Source organism: Micromys minutus, assembly GCF_963924665.1.
Source record: "Micromys minutus genome assembly, chromosome: 2".
In the NCBI taxonomy this organism is placed as follows: domain Eukaryota; kingdom Metazoa; phylum Chordata; class Mammalia; order Rodentia; family Muridae; genus Micromys; species Micromys minutus.
Genome location: NC_137971.1, coordinates 28,151,957 through 28,171,390, shown reverse-complemented (window position 1 = coordinate 28,171,390; position 19,434 = coordinate 28,151,957). Strand labels below are relative to the sequence as shown.

The window sequence follows — 19,434 nt, the reverse complement described above, 5'->3', positions numbered from 1 at the left end:
CACCAAAGACTTCTTCATCTGCTTTCAGCCCCACTGAAACAGAAAGCCATTAGGATTCCTCCTATAAAACAGTGCTTGTCAAGAGGGAATTTTAATCAAAACTGACTGTATTCATGAAATCACCACCTCAGGCATAACTGAAGAACTGAACTGTCTGCCTTCACTTCAAGCTTGCTGGCCTTCTTTTGTCTTGTATTTCTCCTGTGCACACTTGTCCATTCCCTCAGTAAGTCTGAGCTCTCTTCTCTCTTTGTCCCTCTCATTTCAGAGTGTTCCTGGATCAGTTCTATATTCACCCGAGGAACTGACAACTACTCTGACCATGTTGAGGCTCTTTTTTTTCCTTTTTCCATCAGACGATCCCTAACAGAATATGCACAGGAACCAAAGGGGCAAGCGGAAAGTTAGGTTCAATGAGAAACCCACATCGGAGCTGAAAATATGGCTCACTGGTTAAGAGCATAAAACCTCTTGTCGAGGTTCCAGATTCAGCTCCCCCCTCTTGTATCAGGTGGCTCACACATGCCTCTAAAAAAAAGGCACCTAGAGATCTGAAACCCTCTTCTGACCTCCACAAGTATCAGCACTTTATGCACATACCCCCCACACCGGCACACATGAACACCTAATGAAGAGTAAATATTTTCCTTAAGCATACACCTGTGCTGAAGAAAATAGAAATCAATGGACGCCTGTAGATAGTGTCAGCCATATAGTGTGCTTACTACAGTACCTTAAGATAAATAGATCAGGTAGCCACAAACACAGACTGTGGGTTCTGTGCAGTCAAGCAAATTACTTAACTGCTCTCACTGATCATATGTTCCTTATGTTATTTCTAAAATGAAGGAAATATCCCCTACCTGCCATGAATATTAGCCCAAAGTGCATCTGAATGCCTCAGAACCAGGCCTGTACTCCATGCCTATCCTATAAATGACAAGTAGAAATTTGGATTGCTGTGACTGCTAATCAAGCCATTGCCACACGAACTCCTCGAATATAGTCAAAAACTAAAACTTCCCCAACTCTGAATTTTTCCAAAACCAATCAGAAAATAGACCAGCCAATTTTCTGATTCTGATAAGATTTAGAGTTTAATGTAATTGTAACTGTCTAGGGCCCAACTACATTTTTAACATTCTAAACTGCACTGAATAGATCATAAAATTGAGACATATAGCCATTCCAGTACATTGGCATAGTTGTCAAAATAATGTTCATTTATATGAAGTTTATACAAAAGCCAAACTGATAAAGACAGGAAGCAAGCAGAGTGCTGGTTGTCAGGGGATGAGGATGAAGGCAGAGACTGTAAGCAAGCCACAAGTATTTCTGGAAGGTGCTGGAATGTTCTAACAATGAACAACGATGGTAGTTACAATGGTTTCCTAAACTCACTGCTGCAGATTTTATTCTTTTTGCTTTTTCTTTCTTCTTCTTCTTCTTCTTTTTTTTTTTTTTTTTTTTTTTTTGGACTGGGTTTCTTTGTCCCACTGAGTCCTGGCTGTTCTGGAACTCATTCTGTAGACCAGGCTGGCCTCAAACCCACAGAGATTCGCCTGCCTCTGCCTCCTGAGTGCTGGGATTAAAGGCATGCACTACCGCATTCGGCTCTTATGGCAGGTTTTATCACTGTGTATGTCTGCTGGGTGAATTTTATGGTATGCAAATTAGATCTCAATAAAGCTATAGAAAACAATCTATCTTTCTTGCACTACATGACACATTTCAAAATGAACTAGTATTTGTATTTTTATGCTTAAGCTTTTCCATTCTCAGCTCATCAGCATGACTGTCAAGAATCCATCCGAGACCATTAATGTATTCCTCCACAGGCTAACAGGGCCGTTATCACGGCTTTTACCCACAATCATATTGTTTTTGAAAAGACATCTTGAGATGGAGAATCAAGGTCATTAATAGAAAACATTTATGAGCTAAGATTATGTTCTGCGCCTGAGAGCTTCCCTGTCTGGACAGTAAATACTCGAGTTGGGAATAAATGGTTTTCAAATAGAAATCCATTATCAGTGAATAACTTCCAGGCAAATATTTCAGAAAATAGCCAAGCCACTTTTCTCTAAATACTTTTGATAGATTAGAATCAAGTCATTAAGGCAGGGGTCCTTAGAAACTTACTCCTGAGTAGCAAAGATATAGTTGATGTTTTCAGTGACCTAAGAGTTCAAACAAATATTAAGGACAAATTATTATAAATTCTCATGAATGAACCTGAAAAGAATGATCACCAAATATTCATCTTCCAAACACAAGAGCTTTTCTTCAAGACAGTGAAGAAGACAGTGTAACTTTTCATTACAGTTTATAGCTTAGTTTACATATAGGTTACAGTTCAACCGTAGTCAATCCATCTCTGATTTTTCCATAGACCTGAAACTCTCGCCGAATGAGATGAACAGCAGAACTTCAAACATGCCTGTATTCCAACGTTCTTGCCTATGGGCAATCCGCAACTGACGTCACATAGGATTCCTGCTGTCATCACCCCTTCCTCTCCTTCACACCCAACAAATGCTTGAATTGACCTGGGCTCTGTCCTACCCTTACTGGAATGGTTTTTACATCTTATGCCCACTTGCCTACTCCTTTATGAAATCCGGTTTAACAAAATCCATAAATTGATGGTAGTAATACTACCTCAAGAGAAACTAATTATGGAGTCCACTATGATTGGCTACTATGTTAAGATGATATGTATATTATCTCTTACCCTGGTCCATATTATAATCATTATTCATAATGAGGAAAGAGAAGCTGAGACAGCCTCAGTATCAGAGATGGAGTTGATTGTGCAAGAACAGTTGAATCAGAGACTCTGTTGTTATCGATCACAGTTGCTGTGTTCTGGGCCTACCTGCTTGTAATTTCCATAAGTGCATTGGTGAGCCACAGAGTTCAAAAAATTCTCTAAGCAATGCATGAATACATTAGGGATGCACACAATGTGGAAGGGGTGGACCTGAGTCTGTCCACCTGTGTTGTTTACAGTCTGATCAGTTAAGAGCTATTGTATTAGGGGATTATAGTCTCTCACCTCCTTCATCCCTTCTGTCCTTGTCTCTGAATTAAAGGTGAACAACACTCATTCACTCACTCAGATATTAGAGGACATAAGTGAAACCATGTACATATTAATTGTATTGCCAGTGAGTGTAAGGTGTTATTAAACATCATTCTTAGGACTCACAAAGGCTATAGCTACCCAGTCACATGGCCTTCTAAAAATATGACCTCAGATATTCATAGACGCATAGGATCAAGTGAGATTTTAAAAGTATTTTTCAAATAAGACTGGGTATTACCAGTTTTCATCTTGAAGAGCTAAAAGAAGATATGCAAACAAAATCAACCTTTAAAATTCCTGTCTTATTTTTGGTTAACATTGAAGCAAGCACCTAATTAAAAAGTATTTCATCATTAGTTTGATGGTCCCTAGCTTCTCATAATATTAAGATCTTTGAGAATCTTTGGATAGTCAAAATTAGCAAGCTATTATTCTAAGCTTGACAGGATTTTGTTACTGAGAGTGCTGGCTGTGTCTGCAAAAAAAAAAAAAAAAAAAATAAGAATTTGAAAAGATTCTCTTGTAGCTGCTATTAATTTCGTATTTGTAACTCTTAGCAATCAATCCCTTTGCTTCTCTAGGTTAACCAGTTCAGGAGGTTTTACATGGCAGAGCTTCAGACAAGGCATTTAATAAGCCAGAGGACAAGGATGCTGCCTTGGAAAGATAATTTACATTCACAGATGATTCAAATTAGAAGGGGCATCTCAAGACTTTGTAATCTCTGAGGGCTGGAAAAAAAAACTGAAATGCTTTCAGAGGTAGGGCAGACGATACAAACATGAGCTAGGCTCATGGAATGACGGGGTCTGAGATGAGCATTGGCAATTCTACATAGGTTAGTCCAAGCATCCAAACTCAGACCTCTGTCAGTCCTTTTTCTGCTCAAAGCTTATATGCCTACAAGTTCTACTGTACCTAGTTTCTTGAGTTTATAATTTTCAAATTTCTAGATTTAAAAAGTATCTGAAGACCAAAAACACCATAAGGAATTATCTTGTCTGTTATCTGACAAAGAATCCATGATGTTTTGAGCTCCAACTTCACAGCATATTGATAGAGAAACAGGTATTGTTTCGGTGGAATTTGCTGTGTTGTGGTGGATGCAAGAGAGCCAAATGGGAACTAAAATATAAACTTTAAACCCCAGTGAGCCTGAGGCAGAAAAGGGCAGCAGTACAAAGCCAGGCAGTAAGAAATACACACTCAACCCCAGCTCAGCTATTCAGGCCTAATCCGTATTGGAATAGCCCCTAGAGAAGGCAGTATCGTAAAGCATATTTTCTCCAAATGCCAATGTTTAGGTATCAAATGGTTTGTGGGTGAAAAGAAGAAACACACAGTCTAGTGCTTCCTTAATAGAGTTTGACAGATGATTGAACAAAAAGCTGCTAAAAACTAATCCACAGAGACATTATTGAATTCAAAGGTATCTGGTAAACTTTCTAATAATGCTCAACTAAAGATGTTCAATTCTGAGAGGAAAGTAAGAAAAGGAATCACTAACAAATGAAGAGGCGATTTCCTTGAAGTATGAATTTTATTCAACAGGAGCAGGCACAGGTTGCTTGAAAGGAAAGAAAAGGGGAACCAAGTTGGAAGACGTGTAGTTTTGAAAATGATGTTGTTTCATTTCATGATGATAAAGCGATAGACTGAACTATGGAAGGGAGTGAAGGACCGGAAAGAAAAGCTGTCATCAGTGATTTAAAAACTCACTAGCAAGAGTTGACTTAGATGTTATTTAATAACTTCTAAGTCCATCTAGCAAAGAAACCTACTCTTGCCATGACAAATAAATGTACACTTGAGCCACTTTCAATCCATCACTCTTCCAGTAAGTTTTCAGAGTCACTAAAATTGACTATTGCTCTAGCACCTGTGGCCAAAGATTACATGGCATAGGACCTTGCAGGGTGGGAAGAAGAGGTTACATCCAAAGTTGAGACAAGCCATGGAAGGTACCACTCAAGAAGGGTGACCTCCTCAGGAATGAGGGGTGTTTTTATTTTATGCTTTAGAATAAACATCCCAGTAACAGGCTGGTTTAACTTGGTTCATCTCTCAGCATAACCTCACTAGGCAATCTTCTCAAAGTGGTTCAACCTTGACCATTCTCATTTCTTCATTTCTTAATGTGTAGACTGTTGACTTGCATTGCTCTAAGTACCTACAATTATGCTATAGATAAAATATTAAAAGGTGAAAATAATTTACTATTCCTCAAATATCAGTATGTTCAAAAAATAAGTTATGATTATTCATAAACATGTAAATAGGTGTTCAAAACAGACATTTGTCATGCTTTCAAGTGTCTAAATTCTCCTTCTTTTGATTTAACTATTATTATTTTTAAAGGACATGGACTATATATACTCTTTAGCAGGTGGCTACCAAATAGAAAGTACATTTTTATGTTAGGCATTCCCTACCGAAGGTCAAAACACCCTGGTGCCTAAGCAATCCAACAAAAAACAAAGATGGTGAACCCAGGAAGCCTGTGAAAAGTTTGCATGAAGTTATCAAAAGATGGGCCAATTATGGCTAAGTAGCTCATTATATATCCTGGATCCCATCCCGTGAATATTATCTCAGCATCACAGAGTCCTGCCATTTAGTCCAATGCCATTTCTAGTTCCATGAACTATTGGACCCTTAGTTTCTTGGTTTCCTTTGCATTCATAAGAAAGCAGAGGTCTCCTTGCTAAACGACGCTAAAACAAAGAGAAAGCAGAGTCAGACAAACTGTGTTTTTAGCTCATATTTTCCTTTTATGAAGAACAACAAAAAAATCTACAGAGCTCTTTGGAAGAACAGAAAAATGACTACTTTGTGATCAAGACTACAAATATTTTTAAAAGTCATAGAATTGTTTCTTTCACAACACTTCGAATGTTTTTAAGGTCTGTAACAAGAACCACTGCTCATCTACTTTGGCGGGGGCTCAGCACCACAGTCCAACAAAGCTGGGCAGCATATAAATAACAAATCTGTGCTATGGGTCACCTCATTTCCTTCCATCTGCTCTTCGAGAAAAACTCCTCCAACAACACAGAACTGAGAATGTTCTATTAAGTGGACTCCATTGCTCAAAATAAAGACAGTCTCACGTGAATGGCTCTGCCAGCCCCAAACCTTCTTTTGATTCTCCATGTGTCTTTGAGCTTTCTTTCTGAAGCTTTGGTATCGTTAAACAGTTCCAAAATAAGAGAGTAGCAATTATCTAGGATGAAGAACATGATTCACACTGAGTCCCATGCTCGCTCGCTCGCATGTTTCCTTATTTCTCTCCTCCCACTGGCACGAGGAGGTGCCATCACAGGCTTAGCAAAATAGTACCTGTCGATTTCACATACTCAACACACCCTGTTAACGCTGCACAATTCGCTAGTCCAGGCTATCTTCGCTGTCTTAGCACAATACACAAGTGTGATACTCAGTCACCAGTGGCTCAAGGAAAGTGTGTCCTGGATAGACATGTGTTGCTGTGTTTCCTCTCAGCCTATGTGCCAGGCAGATGCAGCACTGTATGGCCAACCCACCGTCCTAACAGCCTGGACCAAGAGATCGAGGGACAAAACTAAGAATGCCCACCTTTCCATCTTGTTGTGAGTGTCCTTTTTTCCTTCCCTCTTAGTCCAGACTTAGAAGCACTGTCAAAGACATAATTTATTGATAAAACCGGACCATTAGGATGATGCATCGTATATCCACAAGATGTTTTTTTCTCCCTCACACAATCTCATTACTCTGTGCTCCAGATCTGGTGCAATCTTGATATTGCCATAATACATCTGCTTCATAAACAGCAGAAGTATCCTTTTACTTGGCTGTGGCAAATTTGTCATCATTGGCATTCAATACAATTAACCAAATTAAACCAAATGCCAGATAATGAAGTTGTTTAACGTGAAGGAAAAATACAATGTTGTTTCTAAGGACTACATACATATGGTCTAGAAGGGAGAAAAATGAAATTGGATGTTCTAACATCAAAAACCTCATATCTGTTTTAGAAACATTGCCATCTTAGAATAAAAATCATGTAAACTACTTACTCATGCTTTGGCTGGGCCTAGAAACGCTGCATTTGTGGATAAATCAATCAATTATATCTGTCTTGCAGCATGATGTATTTCTGATCTTTAAGTTGTCAGAAGTCATAGCCAGTACTGTTCTGACAAAGGCAAACATTGTCCTATAGGCCTGCACTGAAATGCCACCGGTAGCCGCTCTACTAACTTTGTGCTCCGCTTTGAATTACAAACAAAAAGGATTCCCACACAGACACTTTTGCTGTGTCCCAGCACCAGCCTGCACTCTCTCGTCCTGCTAAATGTGATAAATGAACACATGCATGTTCTTGGTCATATGTCTTCACCACTACTGTATGATTTCCTTATTTATTCCTCTGTCCTTTCCCATTCAGGTCTAATAACTAAATGCAGCATTCATAATGAAAATGTTTACCTTGCATATGATTAACTTTCTTGTGTAATTAACAGTCCTCATCTTCTGGGCAGTTTTTCCCACCTGCTCTGCTCTAGCACGCTGTCTGTCCACGAAACACATTGTTACATTTATGCAAACGAGGGGTGGGGAGACAAGGAAGCTCCTCCTTGTTGACCCTGGTTGCAAGGAGATGGTTTTTACAGCTATATTAGCTACCCTCCTTGCTTATATGAAGAGCAATGTTGGTTGATTCACATCTGAGAAGATAATGATTGGATTACAAATGTGAGTGGACTCCAATTGGAGATCATTACCAATACCTTGAGGATAGTACACAAGAAGGAAATGCAGAGCTAGCTAGCCATAGGGACAGCAGTGAGCTCAGAGTACTAGGGGTAGGGATTATATCCCCTAAGGTCCCTCCGTGCAGGTGTACCTCAGGCTTCTCATCTGCCAGCGGTTGCCTAGATCCATTCTTGCAGACCAAACTGTCTGGGAAGGGGGCTGAGAGGCTGATGTGCTAGCTCTGCTTTCGTTGAAACCTCCTTGGAAAGTACTTCTCAGCCGGAGCTCAAGCTGTTTGCCTTAAAAGGATAAAATATCTGTAAGGGGAAAAAAATAGCTGGCTGCAGAGGCATCTCATACCAGACTGAGAAATGCTACAAGCCCTGCACTGCTCCTCCAAGAAGGACTTTGTTTCACCTTCATCAATTTCAAATTTCATAGCATCAGCTGAGAATCAAGGAAACATTCCCTCCTGCAGGAAAGGCCAACTTAGGATGATGCCTGATCCCTATGTGTATTTGATGGCTGGCCAGGACTTGTGGCTGGCTGAAAAGAGGAAGCATGCTTACAGCTGAACAGAGCTGGTGATGCTTTTGTGTGGCCCGGATGGTTGCAGGGACGGTCCAGCTGTGGTGGGTAAAGCACAGCTGGAGCTACCTCATTCCACTCCACTCTGGGCAGCATCTGCTCCCAAACTGTATGAAGTCAAGTAATCGGCAGCACTGGGGAGCCAGGTGGGCTAATGAAGAGGTTGTCAGTGAATAAAGATGAGAGTCGTCTCTGAACTAAAATATGTAATTATTCTGTAAGCCCAACCCTGGAGGAACTGAAACAATCTTGCTGGTAACAGTCAGCAAAGATGTGTTTAAAAGCTCCCTCAGCAGTTTTCTAGAAAGCGACCATGGTTGAGAAAAAGGGGAGGGGGGCGCTATGGGGAACTCTGAATACTTACTTAGGATAATAAACAATAAGACATTATATTTTATAGTCTAATAAATAAATAGATAAATAAATAAATACATACATACATACATACATACATACATACATACATACATACACACATACACACATACATAATCCACCATTGCTTTTGCAAGCCAATGAAGAGTTCAGTCCACAGAGACATTCCGCACTTTAGATGGGAGTACCCTGGTCCTCCATTTTCTGTCCTACTAACACAGCATGTCCTGTATTCTTTCCATCACATCCATCTTGGAACAACCTTGGACATCATCTGAAAAGCTCCGATTATAGTTCGTTTGTGGTAAAATTTAGGCAATGAGATTTTTAAGGTTCCCCAGAAGACAGCAATGTTCAGTCATGTTTAGGGAAAAGTCCTACCTAATTTCTCCCAAGGTTTTGCTGCTTTGTCTTTGATTATGGATGAACAGATACTTTCCCCAGAACAGACCATATGTTATTCTTAGGTTCTACAGTTACTTGATCCTTGCAGGCCTTAGGGCAGTGTAAGAACCTAGAGCTGGGCTGGAAAAAGCTCCAGCAGATCAAATTCTGGTTCTGGTTTGTTACTAAGTGTGTGACATTGAACATGAGCTTCACCTTCTAGGAGTCTAGGTGTTCAGTTCCAAAGACTGGGAAAGGGGAGTAATGTAGAATATTCCTTACACATGGGTTGTGATCCATGATGCTAGGGAGATGGCTCAGTGGATGAAGTGCTTGCTGAGAAAGCATAAGGACCTGAGTTTGAATCCCAGCATGCACTTAAAATCTAGGTTTGGCATTGAGACAAATAGGTCAAGTCAAACAGGAAACATCAAGCTCATTCATAGACACTGTTTCAATAGAAAGAAAGGAAGAAAGAAAGAAAGAAAGAAAGAAAGAAAGAAAGAAAGAAAGAAAGAAAGAAAGAAAGAAAGAAAGAAGCAATTATTGGAGAAATTACAACATCAAGAACTGGCTTCTATACATGCCCATATTGTGAGCACATCCCCACATAATGTATACATACATGCATTTAACACACACACACACACACACACACACATCAAAGAACATGATGCAGGTTACACAGAGGAAAACTATCTGGCACAGAGTAAGTGTCCCCATGCACGTAAGCGTGGTGGTGCTGGTCATGATGAACAGTACCATTCTTGACCTGCTATTTCAGAACAGCTACCTGTGGACGTGCTGCCCTTTCCTCTGCTAAAGCCTGCAGACAGACCACCAATCCCACTATGATGTTAGATCCAATGATGCTTCTGAGAAAAACTACAAAGCATCCAATAGGTATCAGTCTGAAGAGAAACATCTGCATGATGTTCTGCTGATGCCTATGGATGGCTTCCCAAGTAGAGGCAAGCTTTCAGATATGGTCCTTGCCAGTTATTGACCATAAAGGACTAGCTTTCTTGCAAACTGTTCTCATATCGGGGTATATTTATATGTTCACAAAGTATAGTGCTACTTTTAAACCTCCTGGGAAATAAAACATAACTCCAACAATGTTCCTGTTGTCCTACCTTGTATCTCAAAATGCCTTCTCCCTGCTCTGCTCTTACGGTGTTTTATACTAATGACTAAGATCATAAAATTCCATTCCAAGATCAGTGTACCCAGAGAGTGCACTGCTGTTAGCCCTACCTTGTGTTAAACATCTGCTTTGTGTAGCTGCAGTTTTTCTGCTATTGTTTATATTTATATGTCAGTTTGGGAGGGAGAACATTCCCCTGATCTTACCAGCAAAACTGTACTTACAGAGTTTAAACCAACTGTGCAGACTTCACTCCTGAAAAGAAAATTTCTTTAAGGAGAGAGCAAGGAAGGCGATCATTACAAAGGATGGTGGGAGGGCCTAGAAGTGGTGTGAGAAGGCTGGGTGTGAGGAAGTAGAGAGGAGCTGTCACAGGAGGGGTGGCAGAGAACACTGGCTTAACAATTCAGATTAGGATTCGAAGTGCCACAGATGTGACTGTATAATAAGCTGTTGAGCATGCTGGTAAGTGTTGCTTTTAGCATGCGAGTAGTTGCCACATTGCCTTGTGTTCTCAAAGCCAGGAAGGTTCAAGTCAGAGGGCCTGGGATTCTAGCAGCAATTCCTGCTCCTTGGGATGGGCAGCAGCACCTATGGTGGAGATAGCAGAAAGAGCAGCAGCCTGGTGTTCAAATATGGTTGCTAGGATACCATGGAGACCCTCCATTGCTAGGCAGACAGGGGAAAAAAATGTTCCCATATGCCTTATAACCTGGAAAATGCAACAATGGAAACACTGCATGCCTTATTCTACCCTTTCTTACCAGAAATCCAAACCCAACTCTTGAGTGAAATAACCAATGGTGGGAGCTTGGAGATGCGCCCCAGTAGAGCAAGGTGGTCCCTAGAGCTACTCTATTTTCATTACAAGTCCCAGTTTAGGGGCAAGCAACTTGACTGGACTTGCAAACGCCCTAACAAGATATTTATCAGCATGATCCAGGGTAACGTTATAAAGCCTTTGCACAGCTTCTGTCTCACCACACAGGCTGCAATGTCAAATTAATGCTCAAACTTACATTGGAAACTATTATAATAACCTTAGGTCAGACTTTAACTCCCCCACAGAAACAGGGAAGATGAATCTCAATAACCAACAAGATTGCATTCCCATCTACATCAGTCTACCCAGTTATGTGAGGAATCTGCAGAGCTGGCCTGTGGTGTATAGCCAGGCTGTTTTCTATGAGAACATTTAGAAAGGTACTTGGCTCCTTCAAGAGTCTTCATTGCCTGCTTTTTGGCTAGGTTAGACTAGTTGGTATAGTTATAGTGGAAGGTTAGAACCAAGAGTTTCACCACTAATAACTCCCTTCACACACACACACACACACACACACACACACACACACAGAGCATGTGTAATACACTTAATAAAATCATAGAACATAAGATATTCAGTTCCCTCCGTGGCACTCCACGAGAGCTACTATTTGCCACCATTCTCTGGATCCGCCCTGTCTCTGTTGATGCTGTGGGCTGTATCTTCCCAGTACCCAATACCCTCTTTCCTCCCCTCACAGCATAAAGTGTTTAAGTCATAGTCATCTTGCCAGTACTCCAATGCAATAGCATGTCCCTCAGAGGAGTTCCTAGTAACATAAAATTCAACAGGAGCCACAGAATCCACCAACTGTTTGTGTGAACAGAGCTACTTTACACTTAACTCAACTTTCTAAAATATTTACTTATACAGCATTGTTGCCCCCCCCCCAACTCTTCAAGGGTTATGTCCCTTCCAGTATTTTCCATGTGGCAGTTATTATGTCCTACAAGTACTGAACTGATTTGCAAGACTTCTTTGAAATGTAATACTGTAAAGAAATCTATGTTTTAATATTAGGCTACTTACGATAACACTAGAATTGTGTGATTTCCATGACTTCCTTCAAAGCTAAACACAGAACACTTAGGGAGATCCTGTTTCTCTTGGAATAGAAAAATTTAGACAATCACATAGGATCTTCTATATTTTAATGCCTCCCTAAAAATCGGAAAATATGCATCTCCTTTACCTCTAACTCTTCCAAACTGTCCCACAGTCACAAAGTGAAACAGAACATGTCATCTTGTTCTCTGAAGTGAAGCCACCTCAGGGGTAAAAAAGCACCAGCTTTACAAAAACACACAAGACATTAACAAGTTTTGATAGCACCTCAAGTCAAGATAGTCCAATTGAAATGACATGGAAGGCCGAGACAGCAAAATGGAAAAGATTTGGGAACAGTGAGTACATCTCTAGGAATGAAATGTCATGAAATAAAATTATCTTAGAAGTTCATGTGAACCATCGGGTGGCCTGATCTCACAGACTGAATGACTAGGTTTGTTTGTATGATCCATTGTTAAGGGATCTTTTGCCTGATGTGTTTTGGAACAGAATCTGGTGGTTTTACATTCTTAAAGAGTTCACTGGCGGCAGAATAAACAGATTCCAGCTTACTACATCAGTCCTTCCCCCATCATAGTCATAAATAACCTAAGAAGGGCTAAAAGGTTCTATCCGTACAGATTGCAGAAGACCAACACCGCCACCCCACTTCACAGGCACAGCACAGGCGAGGTGGGGTCTGACCTTAAAGGGAAAATCCCAACTAAACACTCTAGAGATGATAAAAGTTATCAGATTGCTTTACATTGTTACTGATCTTTATAGTCAGTCGTTTGTAAAGAAACAAAAAGAAGTTTTAAAATCTTGTAATTCTCCAAAGGCAGCCTCAGGAATGCAACGCTAGAGGGTTCATTTCAACCACCAGGTAACTGAACAGAACACCAACTGCTCAGTTAACTGCATCTCCTGGAAAGGCAACCAAAAACTAAGGAGAACATGCAGCTAAAATAAACGCCAGGCTACTCACATACTTTTGCCTCAGCCTTAACTTAATCTTCAGGAAAGAGATGGAATTTAAGTTGCACTAAGATTAAAAACATGGACACTTGTTGCCAGCAAGTCAGAATAACAACAGGTTTCGAGCAATATACATTGAAATTATAAAAAAAAACACAAAAATCAAAACACAAAAAGAAGAGTTTTTAAATTGGCACATTGTCTTAGTTCTATGTAGAGCTATCCTGTCCAGCCATTTAAAGCACATGGGATAAAAAAATATCTGCTTTGCATATAATATTCTTATTTCCTCTAAGAAAAGTACACTACCACTCAAGGCAATTTTATTCTGGCTTCCTTTATATACGTGTTAAAAAAAGAACAGATGTTTTTCCAAAAATTATTTAAACTTGGAAAGCATCTTATCATTCTCTCCCGTGTAATCTTTCAGTTACAAAACTCACAGGGCAACATCACCTTAGCAACCGAGTCCCTTACAGGTATCTAACAGGCTCAGTGGTGCCTACAGGGATGCTGGAAAGTATGTGCTTCTCTAGTTTTATTTTCCACTGGGGATGTTTATAAAAGCACCAGGGTTCTGTGTCACTCTCCAAGAGTCGAAAGTCTTCTAAATGCACCACATTCTGTAGTTTATTCCCACTGCCTGGACTTCTCTCGGCTTTCTCAAAGAAAATGTTTAACTGGAGTTATCAGCTGGGTTGATCACACTGCATCTAAAAGACTGTTAAAACCAGTCTTTTTTGTTTTAAACAAAAGTAGACATTGCTGTGGGTTATTCCAAAGTCCTGCAGATACTGAAATGGCAATCCTATAGAATAGTTCAAGATACAAAGACCTGCTTCTGAGTTATATTTTCATTATGCAGAACTTGGCCCAGGAGAAACAGCCATGTACCTTGTTAGCTGAAACGTGGGCACACATGCTGGGACTGCATATTAATTTACCAAAGAAAGCTCCAATGGACTCAGATCACACAGGTTTCCAAGACAAATTGAAATCAGCTCATCTATCATGGTAACGTGGTAAAGTCTCAGAAATATTTCCCCTATCAGCTCTCCCCTACTCCACAGAATTCCAACTCCTTCAGCTAAGCCTGTAAATGACTCGTGGGGCAGGAGGGCCAACATGTATAGATTTGAAGTAAGTTTTCAAAAGTGTATGCGATACGTATCCCCTGGCCCTCCCATCCGAGAAAGATGAATGGAGAGAACCAAGCATTTACTTTCTCTTCTTATAAATCCCCCGTGTTTATGAAGTAACGGGTTCCCAGGGACCTTCTGTTATTATGTAACACGTGTCATCCAGCCGTGTTATGTCGTTAGGAGCAGGACAACAGAATCCTCTGCTTTACCAATTATGCCATTACTATTAATTAAAATGCCATTCGGATGGTGTTCTGCTTCTGTTCCTGTCCTGTCCCTGCTGTTCACTCTCCATATGGACTCTGGGCTTGCGTGTTGTGTAACAAGTTTCCTTCGGTGTCCCTATCGAAGTTGTGAATCCTACTGACATCAGAACTACACTGCTCTCTAGCACAGACTAACACTATACAAGGACAGCAGAAGAGTTGTCTTGAGACCTGAGTGTGTGACACAGCATGGTCCACAATAGAAATAGCATGTGCTTGACTACACTGTCCCTGAAAATACATGAACCCTCCGTGGGGAAATGGAAGTGTCCGTTGGTAATCATGTGAAAATTCTTTGAGGAAAACAAGTAATATCCTCTCTTGGATATTATGAAAACATTTTTTTTTTTTTCAAAAAGAAAAATCAACAGACTAGGTTTCCATTTATGGATTGTAAATGTCATCCAACTCGGGAAATTTTTTTAAAATTCTTCTGTTTTATATGTATATTTCCTTATTCTTTTACACTTTGATGGGGTGATAGAACATCAGGTTTGAACGGTACCAGCAAGAAGCGCCAGCGGCATGTAGAAAAAAAAATCCAGGAGAGCCACAAGAGCTTGGAAAGTCAGGGTAATATCAACGCATTTCATTTCAGTCTGATGAGCCTGCAGTTAGGATTTTCTGGCTGGCCAGGTTGGCTGGGGCTTTGGGGAAGAAGGGGATTCTGATTCCTCCGTTCAGCAGCCACTCACACACACGGTCAGACACACACCTGGGGCGCGTCCAAACTCTACGTACAGTAGGTGGCATATGTGAACGTATATGTATATTTTAAGAATACCTTGGCATCTGACAAAGACACGAAGGCAACGGATGCGCAGGGAGTCTGGCCCTGAGAAATGTGCACAGCCCCTCAAGAAGTGCCGTGAAAATGAGACATTTCTGAGGATGAGGACAGACATGGCAAGCGGGAGGGGCAGGGGCCGACAGACAATACAGAGACCCGCAGCTTCCCACCGCCTGGGCGCCACATGGACCCGGACGCTTAACCCTGCTTACTGTGGGCTCTTGGGGTAGAAGGGCAGGGTCACGTGGCTGAGATCCTGGATGTCGAAGGCGGTGGGCTCCGCCGAGATCGCCTGGCGCTTGGTGCGTGGTTCACCCTGCAAGGTGCTGGCGCTCTGCTTCTGCGCCTGCTGGGTGGCCGGCCGGATTACCGAGCGGTACTTGTCCAGTTCATTCTGCAGCTTCTGGATCAGTTCGTCCTTCTGATCCAACTCCAGCTCCAGCTCATCGATGAGAGCATCCCGCTGCCTCAGCTCCTCGATCTTCTCCTGGAGCGCATACTGTAAATCCCGCAGGGTGCCCATGCTCCTCCGGGCTGCCGGGGGCTCCTTCCTGCCGCTGCTCCGCGTCTTGGGGCTTCCTCCCCTCTCGGATCAACTTTCCCTAAAGTCGCCGCTGCCTCACGAGTGCAAAAGCTTCCCTCGACTTGAGACCAAAGCCAAGCCTGGCTTCTGAGCATGCCCAGTCCGCCGCTCCAGCCACCGAGAGTTTCAGTGTGCAGATTCCACTTCTCCGGGTTTAGGGATGAGCAAAACAGGTCCAGCACAGGGTAAACCTGGAAGGCGGTGGGCGCCGCTGCGCTTGGGGGAGCAAAGCCCGGAGGCGCGGTGACCCACGAGCGGGAGGAGGGAGTCTGGGCTCGGAGGAGGTGGCTGCTCAGCTAGGGTCACCAGCGCCGGGTGCCAAAGGAAGCCAGCAATGTGTGTGGGGAGCCTGATAAAGCTCGGGGGCGTTGGGGCTGTGCGGGCGGAGCGAGGCTGGAGCGCTACTTCGGAGGTGGAGAGGTGGGAGGGAGAGGACCCGGAGCAAACTGGAGAGGCGTCAGCGGGCTCAGGGCTCCAGAATGTGGGGCTAGGTTCCTGGCGACCAAGGAAGACGGCAGACTGCTCGAGCTAACAGCTTTGACTTCTGGAGGGATAGTGGCCGCAGCCTCGCCGAGGAAAACAGTGTGGCTGAGCTCTTGCGTCCCCCACACCACCTTTCCCACGGGCTGCGCCTCACACAGGTGTTTAGGGCTTGCAAAGAAACTTGGCTCTCCAAAGGTGAGAGCTTACAGTGCCTGGGAGGGATTCCCCGGGTGTCCTGGTGCCTTTGGGGAAGGTTAGGGATGGGTATCTGATCCCCGCCCCCAAGCCTTTACACCCTCCTAATTTTCCCTTTTCTGGGCCGCCAAACTCAGATCAATGAATTTTTCTAGAGGCGAAAGCCAACCCACCTCCCCACCCCCCAACAAATTTGGGCTGAAGAAGGCCTCTCAGCTGCTCCTTTGTCCCTCCCATTTGGGCGAGCATCAATCGTGGATGGTTTGCTAGAGGCCTGGCTTCTTCCATTTGCTGGGTTTGGTGAAGTGGGTGGGGGCTTAAACCTACAGCGGAGTTCCAAAACATTCTTACTGAAATGGAACCATGGCTTTTAATCGTTACTTTCGTGACAGCCCAGCAGTTAATGATAATTTTCGGCCAACTTTGAGGAAGAGGACAAATGATGGGAAAACTACAGGAACTGTAATTGCACAGTCCCACCCACTATGAGCTCTCAACCCAAGCTCTTCTCCAGCCAGAACCTTTCTGTGGGCTTAAGTGCTAGCAAGAAGGTGGCATTCTTTCAGCCCAAGAATTGGTCTCTTGCTTTGGGAACACTTATTTAGAATCCCCAAAATATTTACCTTATGCCTACCTAAGTGCCTAAGAGTTAACTAAACCTTCACTGGCTCGCAAATTTATAGGATTATAGTATTTATAGTAAGGATGCATATTCCTTTACAACCGAAAGCTTTGGATTTGCTTCACAATACACTATATAAAGCACACAGATATCACAGAAAGTTTTCAAAAGACAGCAGCAAATGATAGTCCTGAATTATTGTTCTTTCTCTTAAAAGCCAACTTGAGCAGTAGCCTGTGACTTTGTGGGACTGGTTGCATCCTCAAGCAGCTTCCTTCTGGGACAATTTCCTCCACTCGGGCAAAGATCCAGAACTTCAGTTAACCTGTGGGAATTCTCTACTTCTCTGGGAAAATGTTTAATGCGATGGGGCTTTTTTTTTTTTTTTTTTTTTTTTATGGATTTATTCTTGGGGTCTAAAGATGTATCCCAAGCAATGGGTAAGAAACTTTGTAGTCTCTCTTAAGACTTAAGGGAGGTTACTTCCTAGCAGAAGGTGCAAAACATACTGCTTTTGTAAAGCTTGCCTGCAAGGAAGAGGAGGGAAGAAGAAAGGGGGTAAAATGATTCTCCACCTCCACAAAACTGTTTCCAACAGCAGTTCAGCCATACATATTCAGGAGTGTTAAAAAATCGGAGGCTTTTCAATCCTAAACTGAACTTAAGTGAGGGACCTACTCTCAAGCGATAGCATGAACACGCATTACAGTCTTGCTCTCAGAATTTAGAAGGAGCTCCATGGTGGATCCAACCTTAAGAATCACGGATCTGTTGCAGCAAGAACAAAGGAAGAAAGGGCTAACTATCGCTAATGACTTAGACTTCGAAAGGTGTTCTAGGCCCTTTCAGATGACAGTACGTTGTTATGTTGGCCTAATTTTACCAAATGTCGAATTTCTTCCAAGAGCTTTATAACTTTCTGCAAAACTTAGAATTCCTAGATTTTCTCTTTGATTAATAAAATAGAGATACATATTATACATTTTACACACTGACTGGGGAGGCGGCACATACCATGGTGCACCTGTGATGGTCACGGGATGACACTCACAGATGTCATTTCTCTTCTTCCACCATCCCGGAGAACTGACTCTATTCTTCAGGCTTAGCATGTATGTTTTACCCACTCAGACTTCTCACTTGCACTCAAATAAATGTTTTACATCATTTTTCAAACATGGTTTCGACTCATAAGGGATAAGGTTTGGGGGGGATATTTTATTTTATTTTATTCTTCTCTCAATATTACATCCCAACTAAGTTTCCCCTCCCTCCTCCATCCCAGTCCCTTCCTCTCCTCTCCCCCAGATCTGCTCCTACCCCCTTTCTCTTAAGAATTCTTGACCGCAGCTGGAAATCAATTTTATTTAAAAAAATAGAATAAGAACCTGAAATTATTTTTCAGTGGACAAATTATTTCTTCCTCTGCTTCTGTAGCAAACTATTTTAAATATTTGTTTTTAAAAATACGTTCATGTGTTTGTGTGCCTGCCTATAAGTAAGCAAGAAAGCAGGTATTCTCAGTTCTCAGAGGAGGCTGGCAGATCTCTGGGAACTCAGCTACCAGAGGCTGTGAGCTGCCATATAAATGGGGGCTGAAAACTTGAACTGGGAGTGGAACTCTGGTCCTCGAAAAGAGCAGTAGATAATGTCATCCACTGGAGCCATCTCTCCAGCCATATCCACAGCAAACGTAATTGAATTAATGTAAAATTTCAAAGGAAAATTTACTTTTTCCTCATTAGGAAGTAGCTACCTACCATTGATCTGGATTGAATGGCGTTGACTCTGGCTCAGAGGAGGCCTTGGTGGTAGACATCCACATTCACCATGATACCATCCCGAAAGCAGTGGATTCCTACGCTAAAATTCCACACTCAGCTCAGAGATTGCTTTCATCGGTCTTCCTTTCTTGTACCTTTACTAGGAGCAAAACCCTAGTGGTAGCCAGACCAAACTTAGGTATAAGGACCTCACTGGGCTCTTCAGCTTTGCACCCAATCCTCAATGATTAGGAATAAATTTACTGCACCTTCCTTATTCCAATCTTAGAATCCCTTAAAGAAGTAGTCAGTACAGTAGTGTATTGACAACAGTTGATAAAGAGTGTTAGAATCCTTTACTCAAAGTGTGATTAGCTTCAAAAGAACTATGACAATCTTACTGTACTATTGTTCATCCCACTG

General features: G+C 42.0%; 1 protein-coding gene across 1 annotated transcript in view; it reads right to left on the bottom strand.

Moving 5' to 3' along the window:
- Window positions 1–15,888, bottom strand: part of PRKG1 (protein kinase cGMP-dependent 1) — a gene marked incomplete at its 5' end in the record, with an annotated part of 1,033,183 nt that extends 1,017,295 nt beyond the window's left edge. Inside the window, one exon of the mRNA XM_080912438.1 lies at window positions 15,578–15,888. Within this exon, the coding sequence (XP_080768564.1) occupies window positions 15,578–15,888 (311 nt within the window). The remainder of the gene's footprint in view (window positions 1–15,577) is intronic.
- Between the last annotated feature and the right edge of the window lie 3,546 nt (window positions 15,889–19,434).